Source organism: Sminthopsis crassicaudata, chromosome 4 (assembly GCF_048593235.1).
Source record: "Sminthopsis crassicaudata isolate SCR6 chromosome 4, ASM4859323v1, whole genome shotgun sequence".
Taxonomy (NCBI): Eukaryota; Metazoa; Chordata; class Mammalia; order Dasyuromorphia; family Dasyuridae; genus Sminthopsis; species Sminthopsis crassicaudata.
Genome location: NC_133620.1, coordinates 378,291,476 through 378,304,183, shown reverse-complemented (window position 1 = coordinate 378,304,183; position 12,708 = coordinate 378,291,476). Strand labels below are relative to the sequence as shown.

At 35.3% G+C, this 12,708-nt stretch overlaps 1 protein-coding gene across 2 annotated transcripts; it reads left to right on the top strand.

Moving 5' to 3' along the window:
- The first annotated feature begins 408 nt into the window (after positions 1-408).
- Positions 409-11,790, top strand: LOC141539482 (SLAM family member 7-like). Of its 2 annotated transcripts, XM_074262334.1 has the most exons (5): positions 409-685; positions 964-1,146; positions 4,200-4,511; positions 7,251-7,517; positions 9,924-11,790. In XM_074262334.1, exons 2-5 carry the CDS (start codon positions 1,092-1,094, stop codon positions 10,001-10,003), a joined length of 714 nt encoding a protein of 237 aa, XP_074118435.1. In that variant the 5' UTR covers positions 409-685; positions 964-1,091; the 3' UTR covers positions 10,004-11,790. The 2 variants fall into 2 exon arrangements, with proteins under 2 accessions (XP_074118435.1, XP_074118436.1); XM_074262335.1 differs by lacking the exon at positions 964-1,146 and having other exon boundaries at positions 410-685.
- The last annotated feature ends 918 nt before the right edge of the window (positions 11,791-12,708 follow it).

The following is a 12,708-nucleotide window of genomic DNA, read 5'->3' as shown; positions in this document are numbered from 1 at the left end:
CTTTACCAGCTTCCTCCCAGACCGGATGGATGCAGCGACTACTGCGCCTGAGCAAAGAGAGAGCTCTGGGAGAGAGTTCCCCACCCCCTCCCTGGAAGTGCCTCAGAGGTGATTAGCACTGCTGTGCTTCGAGGGCGTTGAATAGTAAAGACAGCACAAAGCCCAGCCTATGTGTCCGGGTGGGGCGTGGATGTCTGCAGCAGGTGACGTGAAAAGCCCCTGTGCTCAAACTGGAAGTGTCTGCCAGAAACCCCGGTCCCTAGTTCAAAGGTTCCGCTTCTCTGGGACTTCCTGGAGCTGAGTTCCACTCCCTCCAGCTAAGCTAGGCAGTGTGTGTTGCCTTGGGCCGTATCCACCCACTTGTCAGTCTCTTAACTATTCTCAGGAGGTAGCTGAGGCCACACCCCCTGGTGCTGAGATCTGCTGAGTCACCTCCAGGGTCCGGGGAAAATCTAATCTGAGTTTTAAAATATTTTGGCTTTCTCTTCTGAACTGCTAAATAATTAGCAGAGAAGAGCTAACAGCCTGTGCCAGATTCCTTTACCTCAGTGGCTTCTCTGATCCCAGAGCCCTTCCCAGCGCAATGGGCGCAGTGTGCCAGCTACCCCACCGTCTGTGCTGGTCTTTCTTATTCCTCCCCTGAGAACTGACCTTTCCTGTTGGAACTCCAGATTCTCTTCAGCTGGTAAGTCGTGCTTCCAGTCCTTGTGGTATCTATCAGTCCTGGACTTATTCTGAGGCTTAATTTATCTAATTGGTTGTGAGGGAGTGAGGAGGTTCACAGAGTCATGTGTTTCTTCTCTGCCATCTTGGCTCCACCCGGGAGATAACTATTTCAATACCAGACCAAACAGTTATAAGACTGGTCATTTTTACTAAAACTCATTTACCCAGAGAGAGTCAAAAAGGAAAAAAAATGAATATTTTACAAATATTACAACTTCCCCATTTTTTAAATTTCAGACTCCTCCCCTTCCTCCCGCACCTCCAGAAGAGGGTTATCTTTTGTAAGGGAGCAGGAAGTGTGAGGGAGGTTAGACATCTTTTCTCTTCAAGTGGATTGAATAACCCAGACTACAGAAGGAAACAGCATGATCTTTAGCTGGTGGAGGCTGTGTCTGCTAATGCTCATGATTTCCTCTCAAGGTACTTTATATTCATCTTTAGCTATCTCTTTGCTGGGAGGTTCCAGGATTAGAAATAAAGGGAAGTTGGGGTGACAATTCATCCGTGAGTTTTCATAATGTCTGATACCTTTGCAGCACCGAGACAGCCTCAGCTGGGAGTGTTGTCAATCAGAAGGCAAATGCTTGTTTCATATGAAGCTAATTCCCCTTTTCAACAAATAGCAGCCAAAAGAGAAGGCTATCTTTACAGGTTTATTTTACAATATTCCCCTTTAGGAATTCTGTATTCCAGTCAAGATGATAAATTTTATGTTCACTGAACTCAGTAATTCATTTTCTAATTCTACTTTTACTTCTACTAATCCTTTATATCTGGATTGCATTCCTTCTACACCTTTACCTCTTAGAATCTCTGGCCTCCTTCATATGCCATGTCCTATAGTAAACTTTTCTGTTTTCCCCTAGTTGTTAGCACTCCTTCCTTCTCAAATCATCTTGTATATATTTACCTATTATCATTTAGTAAGACCCAAGTAGAGGATAAGGGTCTTGAGGACAGGAATTGGTTTTAATTTTTCTCTTTGTGCCAGTGCCTAACAGCATGTTCTAGGTATAGTAGGCACTTCATATATGTGTCTATTGGCTTATTGGTATGGGATTTTTTTTTTAGTACAAAGATATATGTATATATATATGTATATATGTACACACACATATATATGTTTTTATCATAAACATTCCTTTTTAAAAATTTGAATTATAAATTTTCTATCTCCCTTCTACCCACTGAGAAAGAAAGCAATATTATATCTCAATTACTTATGTGAAATTATAGAAAACATTTCCATATTAACCATGTTGCAAAAAAATGAGAAAAATTAAGAAAGTGAGAAAATTATACTTCAATTTGCACACAGGGTTCTTCACTTTTTTCTCTGGAGGTAATTTTTTTTTTTTATCATGAGTCCTTTGGAATTGTGGATCAATTTATTAATCATGTTTTTAATATGTAATTCTGACAATTAGTGAGAGAATCATAAAAAAATAAAGATGAAATGTATCTTAAAGGCCATCTGGTCAAAGACTGTTTTGCTTTTCCCTCATAGTTTAGGGTCATTTGTGATCTTTACAAATATCATTTTCATGTCTTCATCCAAGTTACTTATAAAAGTATTGAACAGTGTCTATGTACAGGTCTCTAAGATACATCACTATAGACTCTTTCAGATTCACATTAAACTATCAATCATCAATCTTTGATAATTCAATCAGTTAAAAATCTAATTTGACTATAATCCAGTCCTTATCATTTCAATTTGGTTCAAAACCATCATTAAAAATTATTAAATATCTTGCAGAAATCCAGTTATATTTACCTAATCTATAAGAATGGTGATCATATTTTTAGTTTAAAATTGTTTTGACTGGGGCAGCTACATGGTTCAGTGGACAGAACACCAGCCCCGAACTCAGGAGGACCTGAATTCAAATCTGATCTCAAACACTTAATACTTCCTAGCTGTGTGACCCTAGGCAAGTCACTTAACCCCAATTGCATCAGCAAAAAAAGTTTTAACTTTTTAGTGACTTTTTTCTAAATATCATCTCCTCTTTTTAAAAACTATATATCTTGGAATTTTGTTGAATATCAACATAAAGCTTATTGGTCTAATTCTTGGGATCTATCTTTTTCTTTTTAAAATTTTTTCTTTAATTTTCTAGCACTTATAATATTGTCTATGGCATAATAGAAAAATTTGACAATGATTCTGTGATCAATTCTGTTCTTTTTTCCAGCAGTGATATATGAAATACCACATGTATCAGCAGAAATGTTACAATCATTATGGATTGCAACACACATATGTGGATATGTGTGTGAAGAAAATATACATCCCCTAATAAACCAAATAAGTCTTATAGACATATCCTAACACTTTAATTATAGACAAAAGTCGTTGGGTACAAATGCAAGTGGTCATTTTAGATAGGAAGAACCAATTCATTTTCTATATCTTATAGAAAAAGAAAGCAGAACTCAAGGACAGATGGTGATTCACTATCACTTTATTTTAGTGTACTAAAGTATTCTGAGAGTCAAGATAAAGCAAGAACTTGCCATAAGGATTTCTTAATCTACAGTAAAACGAATTTTTTAGCTCTGTCACTATACTTAATTTACTCATTTAACACTGAATCTCCTGCCAACTGAAGTCTATGATAAAGTTTACTTTGCCACAATATATAACCATAATCAGGGAGACAAAACAACTGGGTTGTGGGTACAGGAAGGTATCAGTTGCTACCAGTAACTCTAATAAGATCATCAATTTCTTTCCAGTTATGAAGTATCATGTAAAAGCAGGGAGAGCCTATACCTTTAACCTTATACTCCTAAACAGTTCCTTATACTGTTACTATAAGAGATCTTTATGTGTTGAAATGAGAGAGACAATGAGAGACAGGTGAAATATCTTTAAGCACAGCTTTAAGGAGTCTGGGTACCTGGATAATTTTAATAGAATTTCTCTTCTTCTGAACTATGTATCTTTCTAGGAAAGGTTTTGTAAAGTAGGCTATTTTGCAAGCCTTCTGAAATCTCATCACATACACCAAGGGGATGGGCGATGATGACTCTCATACAAGATCAGTCACAGCTGTGATCTAAACAACATGGTCTTGGCCATTCACCATTCTCAGTCCTCCTTATATTATGGTTCACAGGATCCTGGCAGTCAGTTTTGAATACCAACTTGGATACTAACCAGGTTTCTTTTAATTTCTGTGCTGGTCACTTTTGATTTTTTTGAGCCTTAGTTTCCTTACCTCTAAAATAAGCATAAAAATAAAAAATGAGCAAAAAAAGCATTTTGTAGATTTGTTTTGAGGTTCTTATGATATAATATCTAGTGTAAAGCATTTGGCAAACTTTAAAACATTATGTGAATGTCATCTATTATTATGTCTGATAGTATGATAATGCCTTTCAATGGCACCATCAAGATACTTCCTTGGCTATGATTTTTATCATCCTATTACTAACAAGGTTTTTGCTTTGATTCTGGTTGGCAGTTTACTCAGCAAGAAATGTGCTGTGTGTTGTTGGTGAATCTGTAAATCTCAGTTTCTCTGAACTCAATCCTGGGCCTTACTCAGAAATCTCTTGGTTTTACAATGAAACCCAGAAGATCTTGCTATGGGAAAGAGAAGAACAAACTAAAATATTTGAAACCAATATGAAAACACGAATCCATCTTGGTGATGATAATATCACTTTACACATCCGACAGCTTCGGAAAGAAGACAGTAGTACCTATAAGCTCCAAGCCTCCTTACTGAGTACAAGACAAGAACTCTCAGAACATGTCAGACTGGATGTATATGGTAAGTTAAGCAAGAAAGAGGAAAGAAAAAGAAGGAGAGTTGAGGCTCCAGCTAGACTAGGATGAAATACGGGCTTATTTTACTCAAGTAAAAAAGGATTAAGAGAGAATATTAAAGATGAGAGTAAAAATATGGAGAAAATTCAGAGGTCAGATAAAGACTTGCTTTGCATGTTCTAAGGGCAGGGCAAACATCAACTTTACTGAAATATGGGTTTTGAGAATAGTGAGAATAGGTGGAGAGAGATCTTTGACAGATGGATTTGAGATTTAATATGATATAAAGTTATTATGGATGCCTGAGCCCCAAAGTACTATGTCAAAGGATATATTTGCAGAAAATTAGTGCCATAGTGGGGCATCAATAATAAGTTATAAGTTATAATAAGTAAAAATAAGATAAAGCTAGTAGGAGGGCATAATCTAAGAAGAGAATTGAGGTAGGCAGGACAGGACTAGAAGTTTCTGTCATTCAAGAGGGACAGAATTCAGGTTCTGGAAGAATGTACAGGGATAGAAAGCTGATATAGACAGATAAAACATTTATCAAGACACACATACATAGATAATACACACATACATATATGGAATGTTACAGAGATAGAACAAGATTTGGTTGCAAAGAGTCAAGGATGACAAAAAAGTAATGAACTCAAACATAGGAAAGATGGCGGTATCCTCAAAAGCAAGAGAAAAACTGAAAAGAATTTTGGGTTTGGCGGGGAGGGGAGGGCATAGCGATGTCTGCTGAATTTGAGTCTCAATCACACAAGAATACTTTTGGGCAAGACAATCTTGCAATGGGGAGTCACTAGAGAATATGGAGATGTAACAAGAGATGCAAATTTAAACTCTTTTGCTATACTATTTCTCACTGATCAATAGATAAAAATTGAGACTATGGAAGAGCAGGTCCTCACATTTATCACTAGAAGAATCACAAATTTGCACAATCTTTTTAGACAGAAAGCGAGAATGCACTATAAAAATTACAAGAACATTTGTAATTTTGACTCAATAATTTCACTGTTTTTAAGGACATAGACCATAAATGCTTTTGTGTGTGTGTGTGTGTGTGTGTGTGTGTGTTACTAGGAGCAACAAGAAAAAAATTTTTAAAGAGTTATTTCTGGGCAGCTAGATGGTGTAGTAGATAGAGTACCAGTCCTGTAAGTCAGGAGGACCTGGGTTCAAAACTGATCTCAGACACTTAGTAGTTTCTAGCTGTGTGACCCTGGGCAAGTCACTTAACCCCAATTGTCTCAGGGTAAAAATTGCCTCAGCTTAAAAAAATGCTTTGTTAAAAAAGAGCTATTTTGTAAACAAAAAACAAAAAACAAACAAAAAAAACCTATTTCTGGTAAGATTGACATAAAAGAATTATAAGTAATAATGAAAAGTAATGTTCACCAAGTATGGGCAATGGTAGATTACTTTAAGGTATATTAATATAACAAAAATGATAATATAATTAATGTCAAATATTATGTATATTATGAAATCTGAAAAGAAGTTTATTAAATAATACAAGATGAAAAATGGAAGAATTTGGAGAATAAAGTATATACTATTACTCAAAAAAGGGACAGATGAATGAGAATGGAGAGAAAAATCACCAGGTGAAACTGGGTCCATTAGAAAATAGAAAATCAAGCCAAGGATAGAACAGGGATGAAGGCAGAAATCAATGGATCAAGACAAAGATGGTTACACTATGTGCAAGAATATATACTTATCCCACACATTCTGAGAGAATTCAGTCAGGGAGCTTTTGGGGGATTACTTATAATAGTCTGACTCTTATAAATCATTATTCTTCCCTTTAACATTTATGTAACTTGAACAAATCACTTAAGCTTTTGGGAGACTCAGTTTCCTATATGTCAAATGAGGGCATTGGTCTAAATATCTTCTATCCCTTTCTTATATTTATGATCCTATACATTACAATGATTTAAGGGGAAAAAAGGAACTTTCTAACAACTTAACTTGTTTAAAATTGGAATGGACTGCTTTGTGAGGTCATGGACTCCATGTTTTAATGTATTCAAATAAAGACCAGATGAGATGTTGCAGAGAGAATCTTTAAATTGGATGAGTTGTTGTTTTTCAGGTTCCTTTCATCTCTAACATACTAGACTCCCAAGTGTATATAGCTAAGGCTAATTGATTTCTCATATGATGGAACATCTTAAGCTTAAAGGAAGAAGTCTTATCCTTTTCCTTGTCCCTACAGCAGACTGCCACTATTTGTAAATATATGTCCTTTCCCTACCATCCTTTTCTGATCAATAACAACCTAGAACAGGTAAATTATTTCCCAGAATGGTTGGAGGAAAACATGACTGCCATGGGCACTATCACTCTCTGTCCCACAAATGACAATCTTTCACATATGGGACCTGAGAAGCCAGTATCTATTGCCCCCCTTACATGCTTCTATTTGTGTAGAAGGAGGTTTTTCTGTCTGATCTGAACACTCCACCCCTTTGTAACTCTAGATGTGCAGACTCAGGTAATGTTAGCAGATGAAACTGGATGGAGAATATCCTGAATCACTGATTTCCTCTCCTTTTTGATATCTTTAGGGTAGAACTCTGAAATATAGGGTTTTTAAATTATTGACCATCTTTAGAATGGGGAGGAGCATAATTAAAATATCTTATTGATTATTACATGTTATATTTTATTTATATTATATATTTATCATATTTTATATTATATTTTACTTTTCATGCAGAGCGATTGACAAAGCCCAAAATTGCATTGAGTCTTAGTTCCAATGATAATGGCACCTGTCTCATCAATGCGACATGTTCTGTGGAACAAATAAGAGAGAATGTTACATACAACTGGATACCTTTGGGACAGAGAACTAAAGCATCCAGTGAAGGGATCATCCTCAGTATCAGATGGAAACCTGGTGACCCTGACCAGTACACCTGTATTGCCAGGAACCCTGTCAGCAACAGTTCCTATACCATTTTTGCCAGTAAACTCTGTGCAGGTAAATTTCTGACTGTCTTCCCAAGAGCCTGTGATCATGGAATCCTGCTGGGATTTGAATTATAGTTGTTCTTGAACTTGGTACAAACTCAGTATCTACAGGAACAGACCTTCTGAGATTTGTCACTTGCCATGCCTCTGCCAAAGGAAATACTCTTGTTCTGAGACTCTGAGAAAGGTATTTGTTTCAGTGATCAGTTCCTCTAGATGAATTGAAAAAAAGTAATTCTTTTATTGTGCATGGTTCCGATTACTCCCAGTGACCCTGCTTCTTTGATTCTTCTCTTTTAAGGTGTTGAATATGACAAAAGCCACAATAGACTTCTGTACCTCATGCTGGTTACAATCTTGATTATTCTCTTTATGTTGAGGCTGTCAAAATCCTAAAAATCAAATATGTCCCATATAATATCATAAGGGGTATACAACTAGAGGAAACAGTCAGTGGAGAATATATTACTAGAGATCAGAGCTCTAAAGTTGAAAGAACCTTTGAAGTCATCTACTCTCACCTATTAATTTTGCGGATGAGAAAAGTGGTACCCAGGCAATTTAAGTGACTCATATAGTGTCACATAGGTAGTTTCACACTCTAGTCTTCTAACTTCCAAACCAATGCTTTTTCCATAGTATCTAGCAGAGTACTTCAATGTGTCTCAGATAATAATCGAAGAGCTGAATGAGGCATTCAACATGCTGAGATTGGTCCAGTTCCAGAAAAAGTTCCTGGGATTATGATTGGAACCATAAAAATGGCAAGATTATCTACAACTTAGAAAGATTAGCTTAGATCTCTTAGCTACCAGGGACATACATTAGTGATGATTCCTTTTTATATGAAATCTTTCGTTCATAACAAGGGGAAAGATAATCCTTTAACTCAGCTATTTTCCTTATCTTTTCTTTTATTTCAGGTCTTCTCAATGCTTCTTTCAAGACCTTTTTTTTCCCTTAGAGACATTCCACACTCTGTATGCCCCTGGCGGTTTAGGCTCCTCCTCCAGTCTTTCTGGTCCCATATTAGAGTGGGAACATGGCAGCCCTTTGGGGAAAAGGAGAGGGCTCTTAACAATTGTAATCTTGGAAGCAAGAACAATATTTTCATCTTCATATCTCACAGTGTATTATATGGAACAGGAATTTAATGCTTGTTAAATTAATGAATGAAGAAACCTTGAGTTCAAATCCTGTCTTAGAATTCAGTGTTTCGGACTGCTGCCACATTTCTGAGCACCAGAGTAGAAGCTCCCCATAAGACCTAATACTATACCTTTATTGTAAACAAGAGCAAGCAAACTTATAATTATAGTGTTCTGTCTCTCCTTGGCTTAAAAAAAAAAAAAAAAACTGTTGTCTTCCTTAAACATTTACATGCAGCTCACAGGCTATTATGTCTCTTTGTACCAATTCCCTTCATGCTTTCCTTTCCATTTTAGATGCTCTCCTGAACACTGACCCTAATATCCATCTGCTCTTGGTGACTTTGTTAATTGTGGGGGGAACAAGACATTATGTTGCATGTTGCATTATGTGTATGTGTGTGTGTGTGTGTGTGTGTGTGTGTGTGTGTGTGTGTTTGAGGAAACTGAGACACATAGTGACTTGTCCAAGGTCACACGTCTAGTAGATATCTGAAACTTCAGAATTAATATGGCAGCTGCACTAGCTCTAGAGTTAATAAGACCTGAGTTCAAATTCTACCTCAGACATCTAGCTTTGAAGTAGAAGGGAAAATAATTTCACCTCTCTCAATCCTTTTTCCTTAGTCTATAAAATGAAGAGGTATGTCCAGATGATCTTTCAATATCATTTCAAGTTTGTTTCAACATTCCCTCTAGGATCTGGCATGGAAAATGATCCAACTGGATTTTATGTTATCCCAGAGAATTGATATTGTACAGTGGAAAGAATGTTGAAGTTAGAATCTAAAGACCTGAATTTGAATCCAGACATTGCCACTCATAATTTATGTAACTTTTGGCAAGTCATTTTATCCTGATAGGTCTCACTTTGCTCATCTGTAAAATAAGAGGGTTAGACTAGATGACCTTTAAGGCCCATTCAAGCTTTTTTATTCTTCTCCTTTCACACTGGAAGACATCCTTATTGAGTCTTGATACACAAAGTAAAGGTAAAGAACTAGAAGAATGAAGGTGAGGTACTTGAGCTTGGACTCCTTCTCTCTAAGAATTCAGTGCTAAACTCATGACATTTGTTCGAAAATTTGAGATCTCGAATTCAGAGGTGTGTCCTGGGCATAATGGGGCTAACCTCAGGAAAGAAATCTAGGCATTTCACCTCCTTGAGCTTACTCTACTTGATAACCCAGAGCCACTAACTTGATAACTCTAGTACAATGCCTCAAGGACTTCATGGGCTTAGATTTTCTATTCTTTCTTTTTTCCAGGCAAGACCTCTAGAATGTCCTTGAAGTTGCTAGTAGTCATTCTATCCTCCATCTTCAGCCTCCTGTTCGTTCTGAATTAGACCTGATTACGACCGCTTTGTTGGACTTCCAGGACTCAATGATGGTTAGGAATGAAGAAGAATGAAAAGAGAGAGTGGCCTTTCTTCTCATGTCATTCACTTCATTAGATGGATCTGACTTTCTGGAGCTACAGCTATCGCCACCCTGGGACTCAATGCAAGGACTCTGGCAAGGCAATAAAACAATTGATAGAAAAGTGTAAAAATAAACCAAGAGGAGATGAAACTCTCCATATTTGCTAATGACAAATTGTCTTACTTAGAAAATGCTAGGAAATGAACAGAAAAATTAATTGAGGCAATAAATATCATCACCAAAGTTTCAGCAGGCTACAAAATAAATCTATATAACAAAAGTATCTGGATATTACACCACCAACAACAAAAATCCAAGAAGCAACAACAGACAGGGAAAACTCATTTAAATCACTAAAAACGTACAAGGTATTTGCCAGTAAATCTATCAAAGTATATCCATTACTCATAAAATTCCATTATAAAATGCTCTTTAAAAAAATAAAGAACAACTTAAGTATTTGGAGAAATAGTCAATAATCATGGCTTGGACATGCCAATATAATAAAAAATTATAATACAGAGCTAATCCTCAGTTAAATGTTGTACTAGTCAAATTACTAAAAGGATACCTTAATAATAAAAACTTCACTGGGATATGTGACCCTAGCACCCTAGCCAAGTCACCCAATTGCCTCAGCAAAAAACAAAAACAAAAAACTTCACTGAAAGAACAAATAATCTATAGTAGAAGTTCTTAACCTAGATCCATGGAAAAATTTCAGGGAATCAGTGAAGTTGGATGGTTGGAAGGGAAATTATATCTTAAATTTCTGTTACCTCTTTTGAAAACTTAGCATTTCCTTGAATGAGAATATAATAACATAAAACTTTATTAGATAGCAGAAGGGGACCATGATAAGATTAACTCCTGATCTAGGATATCAAGAGAAATAATGGGGAAAATAGGAATGAAAGGGAAATAGAACTTCCAGATCTCAAATTATATTATAAAAAATCAATTATCTGGGAGCAGCTAGGTGGCACAGTGGGAAAAGCACCAGCCCTGAAGTCAGGAGGATCTGAGTTCAAATCTGACCTCAGACAACACTTCCTAGCTATGTGACCTTGAACAAGTCATTTAACCCCAATTGCCACAGCAAAAAGCAAAAAAAAAAAAAAAATCGATTGTCAAAGCCACTTAATGCTAGTTAGAAAAAAAAATTCAATTTCAGTTGAATATAGTAGTCAAGAATGAAACAAATAATGAAATTCATAACCCAGGTTTTGATAAGTCTTAAAATATTAATTACTTGGGGAAAACTATTTATTTGATTTAAAAGTGATTTCAAAAGCTAAAAGCTGTTAGCTTAGACTAACAGCTAACATTCATGAAAAATTTTAAATAGTTATAAAACCTTTATATTAAACATTTCACTATTAAAAAAATTAGAAGGGAAGCAGATGATATGTCTTTTAAAGTTATTGTACAGGTGAATTATCAAACAAGGAATGGAAATGTTTAACAAAAATAGCTAATTGTCATTTTTATTATATTAGCTTGGCTTACCCATGAGCACTTTATGTGCTTACAATTGATTAGATCTCATTTACTTGTGTGGAATGTGTTTTATAATTACATTTATATAGTTCCTAACTTTGTCTAAATAGGTAAACTTCCAAATATTTTATATTATCTAAAGTTATTTTAAATGGAATTTCTCTTTGTATCTCTTGTTGTGTATGTTGGTAACATATAGAAATGCTAATGATTTATGTGTATTTATTTGGTATCCTGCAACTTTGTTAAAATTGTGCATTTTTAGTAGTTTTTTTAGTTGATTCCCTAAGTATAACATTATATCATCTGCAAAAAGTGATTATTTGGCTTCTTCATTACCTATTCTAATTCCTCTCATTTCTTTTTCTTCTCTAACTGCTAAAGCTAACATTTCTAACACAATATTTAATAGTAATGGTGATGGGGACAACCTTGTTTCACCCCTGATCTTATTATTGGGTATTATTTTAGTTTGTCCCCAATACATATGATGTTTGCTGATAGTTTTAAATAGATGATCTGATCATTTAAAGGAAAACTCCATTTATTTCTGTACTCTCTAGTGTTTGTAATAGTAGTGGGTGTTGGATTTTGTCAAATGCTTATTTTTCATCTATTGAGATAATCATATGCTTTCTGTTCATCTGGTTATTATGCTAATAGCTTTCTTAACCAGCCCTGCATTCCTGATATAAATCTCATTTGGTCATGGTTATATTATCCTGATGATTACTTGCTGTAATCTCTTTGTAAATATTTTATTTAAGATTTTTGCATTAATATTCATTAGAGAAATTGGTCATAATTTTTTTCTCTGTTTGGATCCTACCTGGTTTAAGTTTCAGCACCATGTCTGTGTTATAAAAGGAATTTGGTAGCACTCCTTTCCTTGTTTTTCCAAATAGTTTACATAGTATTGGAATTAATTGTACTTTAAATGTTTGATAGAATTGACATTAATCTATCTGACCCTGGAGATTTTTTTCTTAGGGAGTTGATTAATAGCTTGTTAAATTTCTTTTTTAAAAATAGGATTGTTTAAATAATTTATTTTCTCCTTTGTTAATTTGGGCAATCTATATTTTTGTAAATATTCATCCATTTCATTTAGATAATCAGATTGGTTGCT